Consider the following 21,275-nt stretch of genomic DNA (forward strand, 5'->3'; position numbering starts at 1 on the left):
GGAAAAGGTCGAGGGTTTGATTCCTGGCCACAGTAAATTCTATTCTGATAGGAGTGGAATGCATATGCCACGAAGTTAACTGCGTAAATTACTTGAGGGGACCCTGGTGCTATTATCATTAGGCCACCATAAGAATGATGGTCAAAATATTGATTTGTCTAATCATGGATGGGGCTGCAGCTGTTCTTGGAACTTTTTTATAAGGCTTTTATTTTTTTAAACTTTGCATGGGCTTATGGGTTTCTAAACACGGAAAGGTAATCGGTCTAAAAATAAAAAAATAACATCACTGCCCATTCACTTCGTACAGGTAGTTAGCCAACAAAGCTGAAACATGCAGCCCCTGTGTTTATCACTTGGTTAATACCGGCATTTCTTTGCAGTTTTTTATCGGTTATTGGTTACGTCTACACAGAAATCTTAGCTTGTGTTTTCCGCGCGTGTGTTTTCTTCATTTTTAGTTGACCAGTAGTGAATAGTGGGATTTGTCCAATTTCTGTGGTGCATAAGTTTTTGCCCGCGGACAACTTCATTTTTAGTTGACCTGTGGTGAGTAGTGCGGCTTGCCCAATTTTCAGCGGCGCATACGTACTAGGAGTTCTTGCGTACATAGGATGAAGGAATTTTGGTTTCGCCTAGCTATATATAGCTTCGCTCTAAAACAGAAAACAAGACGTGTAGTCCATTGCAATAATGTTGAACCGTATCTTCTAAAGGAATTTATTGCTTGTGTTTGTCGTTCCTCCAAGCGATATCACTTTGCCGGATGCTAAGCCTTGCCTGCCTTGCCTATTAATGCACAGGTGAAGCCCCTTATCTGGATTGAGTCTGTGATCGAACGCCATGCCCATAGCAGAGTGGAGTACATGGTCAAGGTTGGTATCCGGTTTCTTTCTTTCTCATTACTTGCATGAACGTTATAGCGGCTTGTCTACATCTAGTGAATGTTGTTAGCAAGCTGCACAAGTGAAGATGAGGTGATGTTAACTTCTCAGTGCATTAAACGTTATTGCCGTTTGCGAGATGTCACACAGGTTAACCAAACTTCTTTTTCTTTAAAGGGACACTAAAGTCGTCGTTGATTGTTGAAACTGCAGTCCGGAAACCTCGTAGTGCTACTTTCGTGCCAAGGAAGTGTGCTTATTTTGAAATAAAATCACGTTTTAGTGGTGCGCATCGCGTTAGCGCACTTCAAATCACCCACCTGAAAACGGTCTTTCTGACGTCACTGTCGCTGTGCCCAGCGTTACCCTCCTTTACTGCGCGGCGGCGTGCACTGGCGGCGTACACCATTCGGGCGTCCGGCAACATCACATGCATGCGGCATTGTGTTGAACTTTCTTTCAGAGCGACTTTCATGAGCGCGCAAAACACACGCAGCAGTACGCGATACCAGAACTACCACTGAGACGCGACTGCGTGAGCGAAGCCGGGCGCCGGGCAAAGCGCAGTTCAGCGAAAACGGAACCTTTGAACCACGTGCGCCGTTCCACATGGCAACACCAAAGAGGTTCTTTTTATCCATGAATCAAACATAAACGAACAAAGAGCATTTTATTATGTCTCTTGAAGCATGGAAGGTTCTTTTTTTATTGCAGCTAGTTTGATTACTAGTGATTAATTGTAGTCGGATGTTCTCACGTCATCGGGATCATTCCCAAAATGTCCCACTCGTGGCGCTCGTCGTGTGATACATTTAGCTTAATTTCTCGGTAAGTAGGGCACTGCTGTTGATAATTTTGCCATTTTAGATGTTGTCATACACTGAGCTTTCACTCTGACATAAATTGTTATTTGTCTTTAATGTCTCTTTAATGCTTTAATGCCATTTGCTATTTCATGTGTTCACCAGAACTCGTTCGACTGTGACATGCTTAATCTTGAATGTTTGAATGTTATAGCTTGCACAGTGCAGTGAAGTACTGAAGTATATGAAATAATGTGTCGTGTAAGAAGCAATTTATGCATAACATTTACTTATACGATTGCAGTGGGGGGGAGAGGGGGTTGTACTCAGCGAGCATATTCAGGTCAGCGTTGCAATGGCTTTGATGTGGCTGTTAGCAGCTTGCTTCTGGGCTTTAGATTTCACGCACAATGACTCGATTGCTATGGGCGTCTGCAACATTATGAAAGATGGCAGTAAACTAATGGCGCCGTATTATGTTTACATTTACACCTCACTATTCACGGCAGGTTGATTTAGAGTCATTACTGCAATAGGTTACCGTATATAACATTCTGCTGCGAATCACCGTGGAAGTTGAAAGTTCTGTTGCTATCCACAGTGAGCCAACTTCAGTGAATATGGAATGCAAAAGCACTTGCACACAAAGATTTTGCCTTGTAATTAGAGCTGTGCGAATAGCAAAATTTTGGGTGCGAAGCGAATTCGAATATTGAAGTATGAGTGCGAATCGAATCGAATATTTTTCGAATATTTCTCGAATATTTCTACAATATTTTTTGAATACTTCGAAGCGAAATTGCAGAAAAAAAAGTTAGAAAGGATTCCTAAGCATATTCTTGTGAGATAGCAACATGAAAGTGTTTCTTTTTGTTAGGTTGATGAAGCACTGGCAGGGTGGTGTTTTATAGTTGTCTTATCAAGAATGAGGCAATGTAGAGGCCGAATTCCATTTATGTACATGATTTGGTGCAACCAAAGTGTTGCCGACAACACTTTACACGTGATAGGCAAAGATGCCATTTCCTCAGCCTCTCCTCCTCTTTCAACTGCTGTGGAGGCCCAATTGATGTGGCGGACAAGGGTGTGCTCCCTTCAAGTCCGGAGTTCCAAATCTGCCTCGTAGACATCGCTATATAAGAACATCTGAAATTTTGGGTGCCAGAAAGCTTTGGCTTCCGATTTTTCGAACTTCCTGCCCAAATTTCAGGGCCAAAACAGCATTAATTGAGCCCCCACCTCTGCCACATCTTTCATCTCCATGTTGGAACCAGCGTTTTCTTGAGTTAGTACATTTACGACCGTAGCAGAGCTTGAAAGGCAGCTTTGCCGCAATACCGGGGTGTGATGAGGTGAAGCATATTGAAAATCTAGGGACCACTTCCAATCGGACGTTGACTGTCTCCTAGCAAAGGTCGACCGTAACGGAGCTTGAAAGGTAGCTTTGCCCCCATACTGGGGTGTGATGAGGTGAAGCATACTGAAAATCTAGGGACCTCTTCCAATTGGATGTTGACTGTCTCTTGGCAAAGTTCGGCCGTAACGGAGCTTGAAAGGCAGCTTTGCCGCAATACGAGAGTGTAATGAGGTGAAGCATATTGAACATCTGAAGGGGCCACTTTCATTCTGACATTGACTGTATTTGTTTTTGGGAAGTTTGAATAGTTCGAATAGTAAAACTCCAGTGCGAATCGAATCGAATAGCAAACACTATTCGAAAAATATTCGAAATTTCGAATATTCGCACACCCCTACTTGTAATACAAACTCTTCATTCTTGCCCTGCCACGGTGGTTTAGTGGTTATGGCACTCGACTGCTGACCCGAAGGTCGCGGGATCGAATCCGGGCCGTGGCGGCTGCATTTTCGATGGAGGCAAAAATGTTTGAGGCCCGTGTACTTAGATTTAGGTGCACGTTAAAGAACCCCAACTGGTCGAAATTTCCGGAGCCCTCCACTACGGCGGCTCTCATAATCTCGTCGTGGTTTTGGGACGTTAAACCCCAGATATTATTTATTATTAAGCTCTTCATTCTTCAGCCCCATGATTGTCAGAAAAAAGAAAGTTCTATTGCTGCACTAGTAGCTATTGGTTAGCTTGCTTGCATGACAAGGTTGCCAGTCTGAGTTGCCAACACTAAAGAAGACAGCATGTATGCATCTGATGGACTAAAGCTTAGTGCTGCTGCGCAGTCATCGTTGTATCATTTTGTAATCATGCACTGTGTAATACCTGCTGAACCCGGATGCACAAATACCAAAGTAGTAAGTGCATTGAAGTATGGTTGCTATGAAAGCCTAATTTGTAAGGAACTACACGTGTGACGCTGAAAATGTGAATTGTGCTCCCACCTGAGACAAGCTATATATTTGTCCAAATTAATCAATTTCCAGGATCTTATGTGTCAAGATTACAATATGATTATGTGGCACACCATAGTTCAAGACTCTGGATTACTTTTTGAACGGCTGGAGTTCTTTAACGTGTACCTAAATCAAAGTGTGGAATGGTTGTTTTTGCATTTTGGATCCATGTAAGTGCAGCTGCAGTGGCTGCACATTGAACTCGCGTTCTTGAGCTTATCAGCCAAAGGCTTGGGTAGTTTCATCCGCATTTGTTTCCTTTTTTGTTATCATTTCTGCATTTCAGTTAGACGCAATTTACACCCTGCCGCCACCGCTTTCCCAGTGCTTCCATTTCTTCATACTATCATAACAATAGACTAGGGATGTGCTAGTATTCAAATTTTCAAATATGAATCATATACGAATAAGGCAAAGAAATATTGAATTGAATGTAGCATATGTACGTATGTTAAAATGTAGCAAGCGGGAAGTAACAATAGCCTTTCTCACCCTTTTGAAACATGTTGACGAAACTGCATTTCACTAGGCTGTAGAATCCCGAACACATTTGTAAGTGGGAAAGGCTCTCTAGCTTACAATATAAGTGGCAGGGTGCAATGTAATGCTAGCACAGGATCCAAGGGTGAAGTTATGTTTATGCGGCAAATTGGGATCGCAGTACACACTGAGAGTAGGCACAGGACGACCTGCTACAACAGCCGATACATCAGATTCTATGGAGTCTCGATCGGGGATTTGTTGTAATTGTGTTTTTGCCATTGTAGGTATTGTAAGGGTAAGTATCAGCGATGTGTTACCGTTAAAATGAGAATGCATAGCACTTATTATTCGTTACTTGTTTGAATATTTAAATTTGTGCGAGTATTCGCTTCTTTAACCGCATATTTAGCCATAGCCATATGTTCGGGAAAAACCAAGTGTGCATATTTTTAAATCCAATATCCTTCCGATAAAGAAAATATTTGATTCGTATGTGAAATTTCGAATATCCACTCACCCATACAAAAAGCCAATGCCCTGGGGTCATCATATTCCATCATAGATAATTGTTGTGAGCCTTGTGGCATCCATGGTGTTGAAATCCCTGTTGAAACATTCCCTATGCCCAATAACTCCATGTGATATCGGTATAATTTGACTTAGTATATGCAGATTCTGTATAAAGTTAATTAAATTTCAATAACTACGTTACAGACATGTGAGATTATTGGAATGTATATAGAACATTTCAGTGGAGATGCAAGAGCAGATCTTTGTGTATCATCCACAATTTGTTAACGGTGGGCAGTGAACAGTGAGGGGTGGTGTGCTCGCCTACCGTATTCACTCGTTTACTATCCACTCTGGTTATCGCCGGCTAAATTTGGCTAGTGTTGGCTTATTACTGTCTAGTGTCAGTTAATGCTGCCATATGTCAGCTAATTGATTATAAATGTTGCCTAATATCAGCATGTCACTGTTATACCAGCAACCTTGTCTTAATTAAAGCTCAATTCAATGATGCGCAGCTCTGCCATATACATAGTACACATAGACAACAACTTGAGTTGGTTTTGACTGAATTTATTTTTGCCTCACAATTAATTATGTATTTATGCACTGTTTGTGGCAGTTATTGCGGTGTTGCTGACAACTGTTGTTGCGATGACTGTGCAGGCCAAGAGTCAGTTCAAGCGTCGGTCGACTGCCAACAACGTGGAGATCGTGATCCCGGTGCCGCACGATGCGGACACGCCCAAGTTCAAGACAACCGTCGGCAATGTAAAATATGCACCTGAGCAGAACGCTGTTGTCTGGAGCATCAAATCTTTTCCCGTATGCATCCGTTTTTTTATTTATAACCTGTATTCTCTCGCGTATAACCCGCCCCTGTGCTTAAACCTCCCCTCCCTCCCGCGGACTACGAAGAGTGTGAGCAGCTTGCACTAGTCGTGTAAGGCCGGACTAACAGCGGAGCTTGTGGCCGACCTAGCTTCTGTCGGCTTCTACAAGCTCGACTAAGTCGTTGCCTAGATTTGGCTAGGCATTGCAAGACTTGGCTGTGTGGTGCATAGAACTATATTGCTCCAGGAAATGTCATTGTGGCTACGTGAAGTGAATGATTAATTAGTATGTTATTAATTCGTCCTGCATCAATTAGTTGGGCCTTAATTAGCAACATATTAATTAACACTGTATTAATTAGGAGTATCTTAATTGAAAGTTAGCTTTATTGAACCTTAATTAGTAGGGTCTTAAGAAGATGAAGAATAGGACAAAGAGAGCACGCACCGGCCGAGCAACACTCTAGAAGGTAGAGGCTGATCATGATGATGATAGTTTTGTTCACTCTGCACGGCCTAGCGTTGAGCTGAAACAGCTCTACAATTAAACAATCCTCGCTTATTGCTGTGAAACTGTGTTCCTTGCATTACCTTGAAGTAGTGCTGTGAAGACAACTTGTGTGCCGAAATTTGCATGTATTTCGCAGCCCTATTTTAGCTCTAAATATTCTACATATTTTGTGGGGGTTGTACGCGAGAAAATACGGTACTTGCCCTTGTTGCTTTTCAGTGTGTGAATTGGTCAAAAACCAGTGTGTTGGGTTGACATCAATCATTGAAACAGGCAACGTAGCACGCTGGCAAAATTAATATAAAGACATCTCCACAAGTGGATTCAAGAGCGGACTGTGGAAATTAAGCGCTCTGCTAAAGAGAAACATTAAATTATTTCATACTGATAAAAGTGTTCTTTTGTAACAAGCGAGGTGTCTCACCGGGCTAGTTGGTATTCCATAGCGACTTGAACAGCGCGTGAAACACACAAGGACGAGTAACCGACTAACGCTTCTTTTGTAGCTCTGTTATACACTCAAACCTCATTATAACAAAGTCGCATCTGCCACGAAAATAACTTCGTTATATCCGAAAATTCGTTATAAACGTTTATTTGTAACACTGTGGCTATGACAAGACTATTCTTCATTTACTTTGTTATAACCGGTAATTCATTATATCCGTGTTCATTATAACGAGGTTTGAGTGTAATTAATTTTGCTGCAACAGGTTAGCAAATGTGCAAAAGAAGGCACGGTGGAGCAAGGTTTAAGGTTAAGTCAGTGACTACAATAGAAAAGTCTACTAGAAGGAATTACAGTACTAGAAAAAAAATTACCTCGCTGCTTTTGCGCAGGGCGGCAAGGAGTACCTCATGCGGGCGCACTTTGGCCTGCCCAGCGTTGAGAGTGAGGAGACGGAAGGGCGAGCGCCAATCCAAGTCAAGTTTGAGATACCCTACTTCACAACTTCCGGTATACAGGTCAGCATACATCGTTTTCTTCAACTGCTACTTGAGATGAAAAATCTTTGAACATAAAGGGTGTCGTAGAGCCAGCGTTTCGACTAGTGGTCTTGTGTTCAAATTAGCAACTCCTTGTTACTGATTTGAACACAAGACCACTTGTTGAAGCAGTGGCTCCAGGGACACTGCCTTTCTGTTTTGTTTCAACTTCTGGTTGGGGTTTATGTGTACTGGAATGCTGTGCTCACAGTGCCTATAATGTACCCAAATGTCCTGTCATGCCTGCCATAGCTCCGCCACGGTGGTCTAGTGGTTATGGCGTGCGACTGCTGACCCGAAGGTCACGGGATTTATTGCTGTGCGTCATTTCTGGCTTTTACCTTGACTATCAAATGTTCTAAAAGTTCTGTCAAATGTTCTAAAACATTTCCGGTATGACCTAGCAAATAAAAACTGAACCTCTTGCATAGAGAGAGACTTCATTGAGTATTGCTGTGCAAGGCAACTGTATGTACGTAAGGTAAAGAAGATACTTGTGAAAAATGTGCTCACTAGTGATTGTTTATTGTTAAAAGGACCAGTAAACAGGCTCTGACTTTTTTTTACACCTCCCAAACGAGCTCTCTAATTCGCGGAGAAGGCCGCGGCGATCACATATTGCGAATATCACAGTGCTGCGTATTGTGCAGCACTCTGATAAACATTGTGCAGTACTGTGATGATTTCGAAAAACTATTCCTGTGTCCCTCCCCTGAGCCTCGCCACTCCTTTCCGCCTGTGCAGTGACGTAATCTTCATCCATGGGCAGCATTACGTAGCACCAACTTTGTCAATTGATCCTCCGCATTACGAAACGGCGCCTAGGCCCTGTGGTGATGCAGTTTTGGCCGTGCATTTTGCATTTTTATTTTCCTGTGCCGACTTCTGCCATCACGATATAGCCGAGACTATGGGACAAGCGGTATTGCCAGGACGAAAGCTTCCAAGATGGGAGGCGTTTCACGACTTTACTGCTAGAGGAAGGGCGCATGCGCCGGGGCATATTTGGTTATTTTGCACCCCTCGCACTGCACTTCCTCACTGCGGCGCTCTGACACATGCAACACGTGGAGGAAGCCTTGCTCAGTCGTTGGCTGCACGCCGATGACGTAATCGCTGACGTAATCGCTGACGTTGCGTTACGTTGCCAGAGTGAGCGTAGTCAAGACAACGGGCTACGGCTACTCCTCCTCGCTGCTGAGAAGAGTTGGAAGGCCAAGTGAGAAACCGAAACCAGCTGAAGCGGGTTGTTCTGTACCCTGTAACTTCCTTATTACAGCACTTATTCGCAAAATTCTTGCGACAGCATGTTCACATTGCACAAGCGTGCAGTTCTCTCTCCATCAAAAATATTGGACCGTGAGGTTGTTTACTAGCCCTTAAAAGTGATACATTAAACACTGTATCAGTTTTCCAATGCACACACAAAAGCTAGCCGTGTATGCTGATTAGAAACTCTATAATAGATTCCCATTTCATATGATTCCCCAAAGCAAACATTCATAATCACGGACACTGTAAGTGACCAAATGGAGTTACGTTTCTTTTTCACCAGTTAATATAATCACGGAAAATGTGATCATCTTGCCCCAACACTTACAATATGAGAAACTTAGTCACATGTTATGTTTTCCAGCCTCCAGTTCTGGCATGAATGTGTAGCGCCGTGAAACGGCGCTTCTGAGTGTGTGCGAATGTGTGCTTCTGTGTGTGCGCGAAGGCCAACAGCGCAAGCGCGAGGAACCACGTAAATTTTCTTCGTGCACTTCAAAGGAAATAAAAGTTCAGTTTTTTGGGACACGAGTGGCTTACTTCGCTTGCGCGACCTGCTCACCCAGCTCGGCCTCGCAGTGCGTTCCAACATTGGTGACCCGGAATAGTGGTGCAGCCACCGGTGTTGAGCATCAACGTCGCCATGCCTTCAACGTCGACAACAGACTCCGCGACTATGACTTCGATGTCCGCAACGGACACTATGCCGACAGTCTCCTCAGCTGCTTTTGGACCGCGGACCCCGCACTCTGGTTTATTCAAGTAGAGGCCCAGTTCGCAGCGCGACACATCACATCAGACTTGACCAAACACCACTACGTCGTAAGCAGCCTCCCGCCACCCACAGCCAGTGAAATACGGGATCTCTTACTCAACCCACCTGCTGAAAAAGCATACGTAACACTAAAAGAAACTCTCATCCGCCGTGTCACGCCCCCCGAATCGCAGCGACTACAGCAACTGCTTCACGACACGAACCTCGGCGACCGTACTCCTAGTCAGCTGTTGCGACACATGCAACTATTGCGTGGCGAAACAACAAGCACCTTAGACGGACCATTGTTTCAAGAACTGTTTTTGCAAAAGCTGCCGTCAAGTGTTCGCTTGGTTGTCGAGGCGTCAAAGCAGAAAGACCTAGCTGCGGTCGCCGAGCTCGCTGATCGGCTCATGGCGGTCACCACGCCCACATCACTGGCTGCCGTGTGAGAACAACAGGCTCAGGATGAACTGCAGCAAATGCGTGCCGATATTTCTCGACTCACCGAGACGCTATCAGCTTTGCTTACAAGCAGTACAGCACACTATGCAAGCGAGCCAAACACGTCGCTATCTTGTGGCTCCGCCTCAGCCTCAGCGACAAAATACAGTAAAACGTCGGTGATACGAATCTCGTGGGGTAACGAAAAATATTCGTATCATCCGAAATTCGTATCACCAGAAAACATGGAAAATTAGTGTGCGACAAAAGAAAGTTGGCATACGTTTTGATTTAGTGTTTCTCAGGGCCGCAGCGACGTCATGAGCAGCTATGAATGACTGCCAGTAAAGTTTTTGGACGTCAACGATCATACTTGCACTCGTAAATATAGGGTGCATGCGCGCGTGTGTAATTATTTAACCCGATGTGTTGCGCCTCTACCTGATCGTCCATCACGACAACAAAAACTTCACTCTGCGCCTGAACGGGAACGATGTCCGTGTCTCGACTGACCGGCTCAAGCCCGCATACATTACTTCGAACGAACTGGGCAGCGCCACTTCATCCACAGGCATCTTTCCACAGCCGCCGACGTCGCAGCCCGCTCTGGTCACGACACGCTCTGGACGTCTGGTACGCCTCCCAGGTTCCTACAGACCCTGAGGGCTCTGCACTGCGCGGGGGGGTGATGTGGCAACACACTGCGCACAAACCGGCGCAGCCTCCGCCTCGTCACTATCTAGCTCGGCGGGACATGGCTGCGTGCTACACCACACCTCCGATAAGGGACAGCGCCACCGCAGCGTCACCGGAGGCTTACGTCACCGAAGGTGGCTATAAAACCAAGTTGCCAAGCTCGGAAGGCTCTTCCTTCGCAACCCAACTGAGCGCAGCGTCAGCATGCTCGCCCCGCTGCTGCTACCGCACTAATAAACAGTCGTTACGTTTTATGTTGGGATGCGTCCTTCTATCGACACGGCATCCCACACCAGCGTCACAAACCGAAAGGAAGAATCCAACTACATCGCCACTCCAAGCCGTCAATAACACGGTGATACGAACATACGGACACCGTTCACTCACGCTGAATTTCGGGTTCAACAGAACGTTCAAATGGGTGTTCATAGCCGCTGATGTCAAGTTCGCCATATTGGGCGCTGACTTTCTGCGACACTTCAGTCTAATGGTTGATGTTCGAAACAAACGGCCTCAGGATCCTCTATGTGGTGCAGTGGTTCAAGGCAAGCCGTGTTTGCATCCTCCGCTCAGCCCGACCCTACTCCGTCCATCAGGAGAATCGCGCTTCACCGCCATAGTACAAGAGTTCCCAGAGCTGACACAACAGCAACAGGCATTCGCTGAAGTAAAACATGATGTTCAGCATCGCATAGAAACCACAGGACCACCAGTCTACGCGCGGCCACGGCGTCTTTCACCCGAGAAGCTACGGCTAGCCCAGGAGGTGTTTTCGCATATGATGGAACTTGGCATAGTACGCCCTTCATCCAGCCCATATGCGTCGCCTCTTCACATGGTCCCCAAATCAACAGGTGGTGATTGGCGTCCTTGCGGGGATTACAGGGCACTAAACCGTGTGACGGTGCCGGACCGTTACACAGTGCCGCACGTCCACGACCTGACCTCCGGCCTGCAGGGTGCGAACATCATCTCTAAAATAGATCTGGTGAGAGCATACCATCAGATACCTGTAGCACCAGAGGATGTTCCCAAGACCGCAATAACAACTTCATTCGGAATGTTTGAATTTGTACGGATGCCTTTTGGCTTACGGAATGCTGGCCAAACGTTTCAACGGTTCATGGATGGCGTTGTCCGGGACCTCGACTTTTGTAAGGTTTACCTGGATGACCTGCTGATTGCTAGCCGCATGCGCGAAGAGCACGAGAGTCACCTACGCTGCGTGCTACAGCGACTGGCCGAACAAGGCATCGTTATCAATACGGCCAAGTGCGTGTTCGGGGTACCAGCGCTACCATTTTTGGGCCACAGCTTTTCAAGCACGGGAGTGCAACCACATCCGGACAAGGTCGAAGCAGTGCGGCAGTTTCCACAGCCAAAAACCATCCGCCAGCTCCGAGAGTTCCTAGGACTCGTACTTCTACCGTAGGTTCATTCTGAAGTGCGCCCACATCTTTCACCCGCTGCACAGCCTACTAACAACTCCAGGAACTAAGGCAAGTGACATTCAGTGGAACGACCAAGCGGTACATGCGTTTTGGCATATTAAGGAGTCTCTCGCGAATGCCGCCCGGCTCGCATACCCGCAACCCGGGGTACCGCAATGCATAATGGTGGATGCCTCAGACGCAGCTATCGGAGCCGTACTACAGCATAAGTCAAGCGGAAGGTGGCAACCAATTTCCTTCTTCTCCAGAAAATTGAGCCCAGCCGAACGCCGATACAGCACCTTTGGTAGAGAGCTCCTGGCCATATACGCGGCTATACGACATTTCCGCCACTATGTAGAAGGTCGAGAATTTTTTGTGCTCACGGATCACAAGCAGTCATGGGCACGTTACCAGTAAAAAGTAACAGTGTTACAGTTACAGTTACCAAAGCCAAAAAAGTAACTCTGTTACAGTTACAGTTACAGAGTTTCCGCAAATAACTTGTTACAGTTACAGTTACTGTGCAAAAGTAACGTCGTTACTTTTCCGTTAGTGTATTAAATAATAGATCACAAATCAAATATAGAATTTATGTATTAAGGGTTGCACGTCGTAAAACCCTAGACGAAGGAAACATAAAAGGGGGCCCAACAATCATTTTGAACGCCTCTTACTTGAAGTGGAAAACGTGGTTGATGTACTGGAACGACGGCAGTACATCCTAAGACGTTTATTAACTATACCCAGAAGTGCATGCGAAGAGCAGCGGGGAGTGCATCACGAGTGGGTACGACGTCCATTGTGTCTGCTCCATATGTCTAAGGTGTGTCAGACTGTTCGGAGAGCTTCCGGTCCGCTGGGCATACAAACCGTTTTTAAGTTCCCTTATTATACCTTGGAACATGGCAATGTCTGTTCAAGAAATCCTAAGACTGCACACCTGCGGATGAACATGGCGGTATCTAAAAGTGCGATGCAGGGATCGGCGAAACGGGCAGGAAATGATCAACGAGGCCTAAAGAACTCAAGCGGTATGTCGCTAAAGCAACCCATGCAACGCGTTCTAAGACCGAGCTTGTTGAGCACTGCTGGATGACAGGTCAAAGCTTTGACCTAAACAATGCGACGACGCCGGTTTACAAGGAGATGTGTGACTAGTGGACTGGTTGACCTCGGCTCATTTTCTTTTTCTTTTTTACAATGCCACCTGCATTGGGGGTGAAACGTCTGTTATTTTGTTAATAATTGTTGCATTAGGTCGGAGTAAACATTTTACAATCAGTTACAAAGAAGTTTTAAAAAATCGCTTCGCTAGTTCACGGAATATCTGGCCTTAGCCGTTTCGCGTTCTGCTGTTTTCTAGCCACCTGCCAAACACGATTAGCTCGGAGCCTAGCTCAGACGAGGGAGACTATAAACATGGCACCCTAATGCTCCTTTACCTGTACACCAAGAACAGAGCTAGATGCTCAAGTGACGAAAAGGATATATATGCTGAAAAAAAAAAAAAAAAAACGGACGCGAGCTTAACAGGCTGTTCAGTTGAACCACGATTCATTTACATGTTGCGTTAATGACAGACCTCCAACCTCGGTCTTCTGCAGGGAAGATAATACGCTTAGTCACCTCCTCTCCTAAACTGCGAGGGGAGCCCTATTCTGGAAAGTTGAGGGGTGGAGAGGATATATGGTAAAGAAGAAAGTTCGAAAAAGTGTTGCTGTTGGATAATTTTTCACAAAGACAGAAGTAACTGTAACGGTATTTTCCGTTACCGTTACTGCGAAAAAAGTAACAGTGTTACAATTACAAGTTCCTCTAACTTAAAAGTAACTAGTTACAGTTACAAGTTACTGAAAAAAGTAACTAGTTACCGGTAACGCGTTACTAGTAACTAGTTACTGCCCAAGACTGATCACAAGCCGCTGACTTACGCATTGCGCGCGATCAACTCAGATACGGTTGCACGCGTGGCACGAGAGCTCCGCCAAATGTCTTACATCGCAGAATTCACAACGGATATACGCCATGTCAGCGGGAAAGACAACGCAGCGGCAGATGCTCTTTCGCGCAGCCCAGTGAATGCCGTCACCCTACCAAGCGGCGTTGACTTCACCACACTAATGACGGCCCAACGCAGCGATCCGGAGTTGCAGCACCTACTGAAGTCCACAACCAGCGCCTTGAAGCTGCAATGGGTAGATGGGCCGACAGGAGCTGTATGTTGTGACATGTCTACCGGTAGGGCTAGACCGTTCGTGCCCCCGGATCTTCGCCGCAACATTTATGAATCGCAGCACGGCCTCTCGCATCCAGGAATCCGAGCCACTCAGCGACTCTGCACAGCTAGGTTCGTGTGGCCCGGAATAAACCGGGATGTCCGACGTTAGACTCGGGAGTGCCTATCCTGTCAGCGCTCCAAAGTGCAGCGCCATACTGTGACCCCCTTAGGATCTTTCCCCGAGCCGGACACTCGATTTTTCCATGTACATTTGGACATTGTGGGACCATTGCCTTATTGTCAAGGGCAAAACTACTTGCTAACTTGCGTCGACCGCCTCACGCGATGGCCGGAGGCCGTCCCCATCCCAGATATCACTGCCGATACGGTTGCACACGCTTTCATCTGCCACTGGGTAGCGAGATTCGGAGTCCCATCGACTGTGACAACGGATCGCGGAACGCAATTCGAGTCTGCATTATTTGGGAACATCACGCGGGTCCCAGGAATCTGACGCATCAGAGCAACGGTCTACCATCCCATCAGCAACGGTATGGTGGAAAGGTGTCATCGCCAACTGAAGGCTAGCCTGACGGCAACTTCAAGTCACAGTTGGGTCGAGGCTCTACCTCTGGTTTTGTTGGGAATTAGGTCGGCTCTGAAAGCGGACATTGGCTGCTGCTCGGCTGAACTCGTATGCGGCACAACACTTCGCCTTCCGGGGGAGTTTGTCGCCGACAGTAAAAACGCAAACGCCCAGGCCAACAGCGAGTACGCCCTGCGACTGCAGGACATTATGAGCAAGCTGCGCCCTGTCCCTCCACGTCTGCCAGCACCATGGCCTGTCCACGTCCCCAGTGATCTCTCCTCCTGTTCTCACATATTCGTGAAGCACGCCGCTCTACAGCGTCCACTCCAGCCCCCTTATGATGGGCCCTTCAAGGTGGTGAAACGAGGAGAAAAGCACATCACGATCGACAGAGGTGGCCGTCATGACGTGGTCTCGCTTGACCGTGTAAAACCAGCGCACGTGGACAGCAGTGAAGTGCGTGCACCACCTCGAGTTCCACAACCAAAAAGGCTACCAGCAGACCAGATTGAGCCAGCCCAACCATTCGTCGAAAGGTTCATGCGGAGTGGGCGACGCACAAGACCTCCGGTGCGAATGAACTTATGAACCACAATGTGGTGTTGACCCAATTACTAGGGGGGGAGTATTGTAACGCCGTGAAACGGCGCTTCTAAGTGTGCGCGAATGTGTGCGCGAATGTGTGCTTCTGTGTGTGCGCGAAGGCCAACAGCGCAAGCGCGAGGAACCACGTGACTTTTCTTCATGCACTTCAAAGGAAATAAAAGTTCAGTTGTTGTTTGGGACGCGAGTGGCTTACTTCGCTTGCGCGACCTGCTCGCCCAGCTCGGCCTCGCAGTGCGTTCCAACAAATGAGAGAAGTCGTGGAGTACACACAACCGAAAGCAGTTGCACTAGTAGCTCACTACAGCAGCTCCCCTGCAGTGCTTGCTTACCCACGTAACCCGCAACGTGAGAAAATGCTGGCATGCTGTGTTCTGGGATCAAAAAATCCCGGCATGGGCTGTTGCGCGTTGCATTCGCGGCTATCACCATCAGCCCTTTCTGGACAAGCATAGCCACCTATTGGCCATTTGACAACATGCCTGGCATACTGCTGTTGGAAGCGTACTGCGTACATTGAATAGGCAATAACCAGAATGCTCTGTCATTCTCTGCTATCTCTTTGAGAGAGACAGGTCTGGTGTGCATTTCTCAAAGAAGTGAAAACAGCCTATGGTCACCGTATTACCTTACCAGGCTATGTGCAGTCATTGTGCATCACTTGCATAGCCTGTAATGGTGAGGACATGATGATGGCTCGCTCATTTATTGTGCTTGTAACGCTTACGTTGGTTTCTATTATTCCAGACCAGTTTTGTGTTTCTATTGAGTGTCCATTTAAGCGGGAGGTGCTATTATACAAGCTTAGCGTTGGGCAGGAAAAACCTCACTCCAGCGAAAAATGTCACATTACATAGTTGTGTAGATGTATTAGATATTTGTGTATCCCTGAATGAAGAGTAAAAGTGAAATTAACTAGCAAGAAATGTGTTTTGTGCGGGCATGCTGTCTTTTATGGTTCTGGTGCTCTTATTGTGGTTGCTGTACGCTACGTGTGTGATTATATTTCCGAAATAATTTTCAATTTTTGAATGGTCAAAGTAGGATGTGGAAAAAAATTGGGGGACGCTTAAGCTTCGCCTTTAAGAGTTGAACGCGATAGCGATATCCTGCCCCTAGTGCACACTTCGAACACTACGAGTGTTTAACAGAACGCGCACTAAGGTGTGTGCCTTATGTAATGGGCAGCATGCTTTAAACCAGGAGGAATTATGCGCGAGAACCTTTTTCGAAGCTGCGATGCACCCACTACGTGGTCTTAAGGGAATACGCGCAGTAATGTGTGTGCCTTTTGTAATGGGTGGCTGTCTTTAAACCACCAAGTCGTTAGGATATTCACATGGTGTGACGCCCGGTGCCAATGTACACTTGTACCACGCAATATTACTGCCATATTACATCTGGTACTGTGATACCTGTATAAAGGACGCGTATTTTTGGGAAGCATCAAAGTTACTTTCAGTGCAGCTCCAAGCAGAGGCGTGGCTGTGTGGTAGAACACCTGCTTGCCACGCAGACGGCCTGGGTTCGATTCTCACTCGGACCCAACATTTTTATTATTTATTTTATTTGCAGCTTTTTCGATTTTTCAGTCACGGACAAGATGATGATTTTTCGCTTACAACCAACAGTGCCGGCGCCGACGCCGACGGCGGAATTTCTGCGATACGAGCTCTTTAACGCTATCGCGTTAAGACAAGCATGGAAAAAAATCAGGATGAGAGTACTACCGTAAAATCCCTGAGCAAGTGCCCCCCCTATGATGAAAGATAATCGGACAAGATTTGGAGGGGGAGCCCTTGCTCAGTCGGGGACAAAAATGCAGGATGGCGGCGGAAGAGCCGCTAAGAATAAAGAATGCCCACCTGTGCTTCTAATTAAATACGTTATTGAATGCGCATACATTCACTGTCTTTACTGAACTGGAGAGAATCCTTGTGTGAAATCTTACATGTTATGACAAGGGGGAAAGAGGTTCTTGAAATGTTTCGACAATTTGTGACAACTGAGAGTGCAACCCCAAGACACTGTAAAAGTACTAAGAAATTGTCGTCGTATCTAAAGACTCTGAACTTGGGTTCCTGGTTACCACTGCTGCAGGATTCTGTAGCGGAGAACAGGTTTAAAAAAAAAGTGGTGGGAGGAGAGGGGGGGAGAGGGCGCTTGCTTGGTCATTGGCGCATATTTCATATCTTGAAAAGAAAGGGGGCGCTTGCTCGGGATTTTATGGTATGTGAAACTGGTGTGTTTTTTTGTGGAGTACTGCTATGGCTCGTGGTTTATTTAGCAATATCTGGTGTGACCATCTTGTTCTGTTCTACTATTACGAGTGTCATATAAGATTACGTTCACGGTGTAAGTTTAGTTGTAATCAGCGGTCCTGTGTAGTCCTCTCATCCCTGTTCCATGCTTCTGGCTTTTCCTCTTCAATTACAAAGCTTGTCGCCCAAGAAAACGTTTTGCTAGGACAAAATGTGCACTTCGCGTTCTATTCATGTCACCAATACAAAGGTGTTTGCCTGGAACTTCTTTCAAATATAGACGCATGACCACTTGTGATCTTTCCTCTAGGTCCGCTACCTGAAGATTATCGAGAAGAGTGGCTACCAGGCGCTGCCCTGGGTCCGCTATATCACGCAAAACGGAGACTACCAGCTTCGCACAAACTGAACTCTGGTGGACAATAAAAGGCAGTCAGTTAACCTCGCAAACTGTCGCACTACGGGTAGTCTGTAACCAACTTACACACACCTATTTACGAGCGCTCTGTGGTGTATTATTTCTGTTTTTAGGATGACACTACCACATTCCAAGTTCGTATCACTTCGTTATGATATAACAGAAATCAAGCACCTCGGCTCCTCCTCTTCTCGTTATGTTTGTATATGCAGTAAAAGCTCGTTGATTCAACTCTCGTTAATTTGGAAAATCTGATAATTCGGATGTGTTCTCTGGTCCCGGCCAGCGTTTGCATTGTGTAATGGCATTAAACACATTAATTTGGACAAACCTTGGAGCGTGCTGAGAGCGAAGCGCCGCAAAGGTGCGATGCAAAGGAGCGAAAACGCATTCGCAAACAACCGGAATGAAGTGGCGCTGTCCGCATCGCTATCTTCATCAGATCAGTTAGCAACCATGGTTTTGTCCACAGGCAGATCCCGCATTCAGCAGCTTCGTTTTAACTTGATGCAATTCGTGCAGTGCCGCAAAACTTGCAGGTGGCAGAAGCTGTTGAAGATGAAGAGCTTTCATCTGGCATCTGCATACTGGCATAAAACTTGTTTGCTGCATTGGGAGTGACAAACTATCAGTTGCTGGCCACTTTATCTGCTAAAGAACTATCGTCACGTGCGCGTTGTGGTGGTGGTGGTGACGGTACGTAATAATGGAGGGTGCAGAGCATGTTTTGGGCTAATTAAACACCGCCTGGCATCTGGTGCCGTGGTCTTATTGTGAACGAAGTCGCAGGATGACTAAAATTATGACTTTTACACTGCTGTTATGTCAAATAAGTACAGGATTTACATATTCATCAAGAAAATGAAAGGGAAATGAAACTTCCGATAATGAAAATGAAACTTCCGATAATCCGGCATCCGGTTAACTGGGACATTTTTTGCGATCCCGTGAAATCCAAATGAATAAGCTTTTTACTGTATACAGGCCATACCATGCCAAGTGTTCTAGCCGTGGCGTTTGGACATTGCAGATTTCATTGATAAAATTTGTAGCTTTGTGTTGTACAACATGCATATTTGTGTGAAAAGACCTCACTCTAATGGGACCCTCTCAAGTTTCACTCACTTTTATTAAACTGTGCGTATTAGAAAAATTTACTTAAAATCCATCTTTGTATGTTTATCTTTGATACTGTGCTTGTGTTGCAGTTCTGTTTAGATGTCCTACTGTACAATATACTTATACAAAAGGAACACCTTCACAGTAAGGATATTGTGTCTTCCGAATGTCACTTTAATCACAATTTGTGCAATTAAAATACCTGGGTGTGCAGATGAGTCAAAATAAAAATAATGCCAAATGGAGAAGCTCAACAAAGATATTTACAGTCGGGACACAAGAAAGAGGAAGGCGTGACAATAACATTGCGTTTGATGACAGATGAATGTTTGTGAGTTAGCATAAGGCTGCAATCTTTTCCAGATAGAAGCACAAATGGCCAACATTGAAGTTCAGCATTGAAGTTGGCCATAGCGAATGATTGCTTCTGTTCTGAGCACAATAAAATACAACAGCAATTGTGACAAGGCACTTATGCCAAAGATTTGTAAAATTTTTATTTTAGTGGAAAGTTACAATGAACAGGCCATAAGCATGATTTATTAGTTACTGTGACCTACTATTTCCTTCTCAAGTTGTTGTATTTGATAAAATGCCAATAATTGTACAGTTCTGTTATCTATGAGAGATCATTTGTATCGTTTCTATGCTATGTAATTCACTCATCCGAGGAGCTTTACCGTTAAATATTTTAGCGCATAAAATATCGTTCCACGAATTCACTTCAAGCTGGTGTTAATTAGTGTAATTGTAATCCAAACGCGAAGCATTTGACGTCATATCAGCTCAATGAACCTCATCGCTCCTCCTCATGAAATTTCTCTTCTATTCAACGAGGCAGAGCAAACAATTGCTGGGAGGCATATCGCCAATCTATACGAATTGTCGGGCCATCATGGCGGATGCGGTGGCGAGAACTGCGACGAGTCGCAGCTTGCAGCGTCCGCAGCCCGAGCAAAAGGTGTAGTCGAGTCGGTTGAACAGCCTGTTGCCGACGGCCGCTGCTTGGGGTGCCAGTCCCGGGCAGTGGAGCCGAGCGGCCGAATCGGCAAGGCACGAGCGGTGACCGGCAAGCTCACTGCAGAGAGATAATATAAATTAGAGCTAATTCCTGCCTATAGGAAGCGTGTTCACGCGTGCTCGTCTAATAAAAATGTGTTTGGACAAGAAAAGAAAATGCGGTAAAGATTGACTGGTGTTAATTACCATCGGCAGCATTGTAAAAACGTGTCCGGCGTCTCAACGCGGCTATCCTTGCACGAAGGGTGTTCTCGAGGAAACCATGAGCGTTGCGGAAAACGTGACAAGTTCAACCCTTTGCAGGTTTGCCTATATTTTTGATACGATTATGTGAAAACCGGCTGTGGTATACTGTTATAAACGACAAAGAAGTAGTATAAAACAAATTTCATCAAAATCAAGCCAGTAGTTTACTGAAAAAAAAGTGGGACATTTATGTCTCGGTGACTCGCGAGAGTGTTTTCAAAAGGTGGGAAAACATTGTCCCACTGTCTCGTGAAGGCGCTATCTCGCGATTCCATCAACGGGTATTTGGGATGGAAACGATCGAAGCAAGTGGCACAGGGTATCTATTCTCAAGTTGTGCTAAGGAAAGTTGTGCGGACCTCATTTCCAGCAGTAGAACATCACCTGCACCTGCGCCTCTCGTGAGCCTTCATAGCGCCGTGGTCTGTTCCTGTAAAGCTTACTTCACCGCATGCACCAACCATTTTTTGTCCATTTGCCTGTCCTTGCTTTGGCTGTCGAAAATTTCGAGTACGGCTGTTGTACACACCAATATCCGCAATTACGCTGAGGGATGAGCGTGGCAATTTCGCAGGGGACTGTGTTTCGATGCATTTATCGCTGAAGTTATTGCGCAAATTTACAAAAACACGTGATGACTGGAAGCTAAAATCGCCTCTCTGAAAAACCAGAAAAAAAAGGAAATTATCCGGCATTTAGATTGGTAGGTTCTTTCTATCTGAAGCAGAGGAAAATTCTGAACCTATCAAAAAAATTTGTCGAAATTCAGCGCCATTTTAAGACTGCTTCCGCCCTTTGAAAGCGTGGTAAAAGAATTTTCCTCGGGA

The 21,275-nt window shown here is 45.8% G+C and overlaps 2 protein-coding genes across 2 annotated transcripts in view; one reads left to right on the forward strand and one right to left on the reverse strand.

The window, feature by feature from the left end:
- The window catches only part of LOC119405358 (AP-1 complex subunit mu-1), a 35,857-nt gene extending 17,762 nt beyond the window's left edge, over positions 1–18,095 (forward strand). Inside the window, exons 7-10 of the mRNA XM_037672197.1 lie at positions 804–875; positions 5,711–5,869; positions 7,229–7,354; positions 17,956–18,095. Of these exons, the coding sequence (XP_037528125.1) occupies positions 804–875; positions 5,711–5,869; positions 7,229–7,354; positions 17,956–18,054 (456 nt within the window). The 3' untranslated portion in view covers positions 18,055–18,095. The remainder of the gene's footprint in view (positions 1–803; positions 876–5,710; positions 5,870–7,228; positions 7,355–17,955) is intronic.
- A 1,862-nt stretch (positions 18,096–19,957) lies between these two features.
- The window catches only part of LOC119405664 (uncharacterized), a 51,039-nt gene continuing 49,721 nt past the window's right edge, over positions 19,958–21,275 (reverse strand). The window contains exon 10 of the mRNA XM_037672505.2: positions 19,958–20,260. Within this exon, the coding sequence (XP_037528433.2) occupies positions 20,056–20,260 (205 nt within the window). The 3' untranslated portion in view covers positions 19,958–20,055. The remainder of the gene's footprint in view (positions 20,261–21,275) is intronic.

The sequence above is a fragment of the Rhipicephalus sanguineus genome, chromosome 9 (assembly GCF_013339695.2).
Source record: "Rhipicephalus sanguineus isolate Rsan-2018 chromosome 9, BIME_Rsan_1.4, whole genome shotgun sequence".
Classification (NCBI taxonomy): domain Eukaryota; kingdom Metazoa; phylum Arthropoda; class Arachnida; order Ixodida; family Ixodidae; genus Rhipicephalus; species Rhipicephalus sanguineus.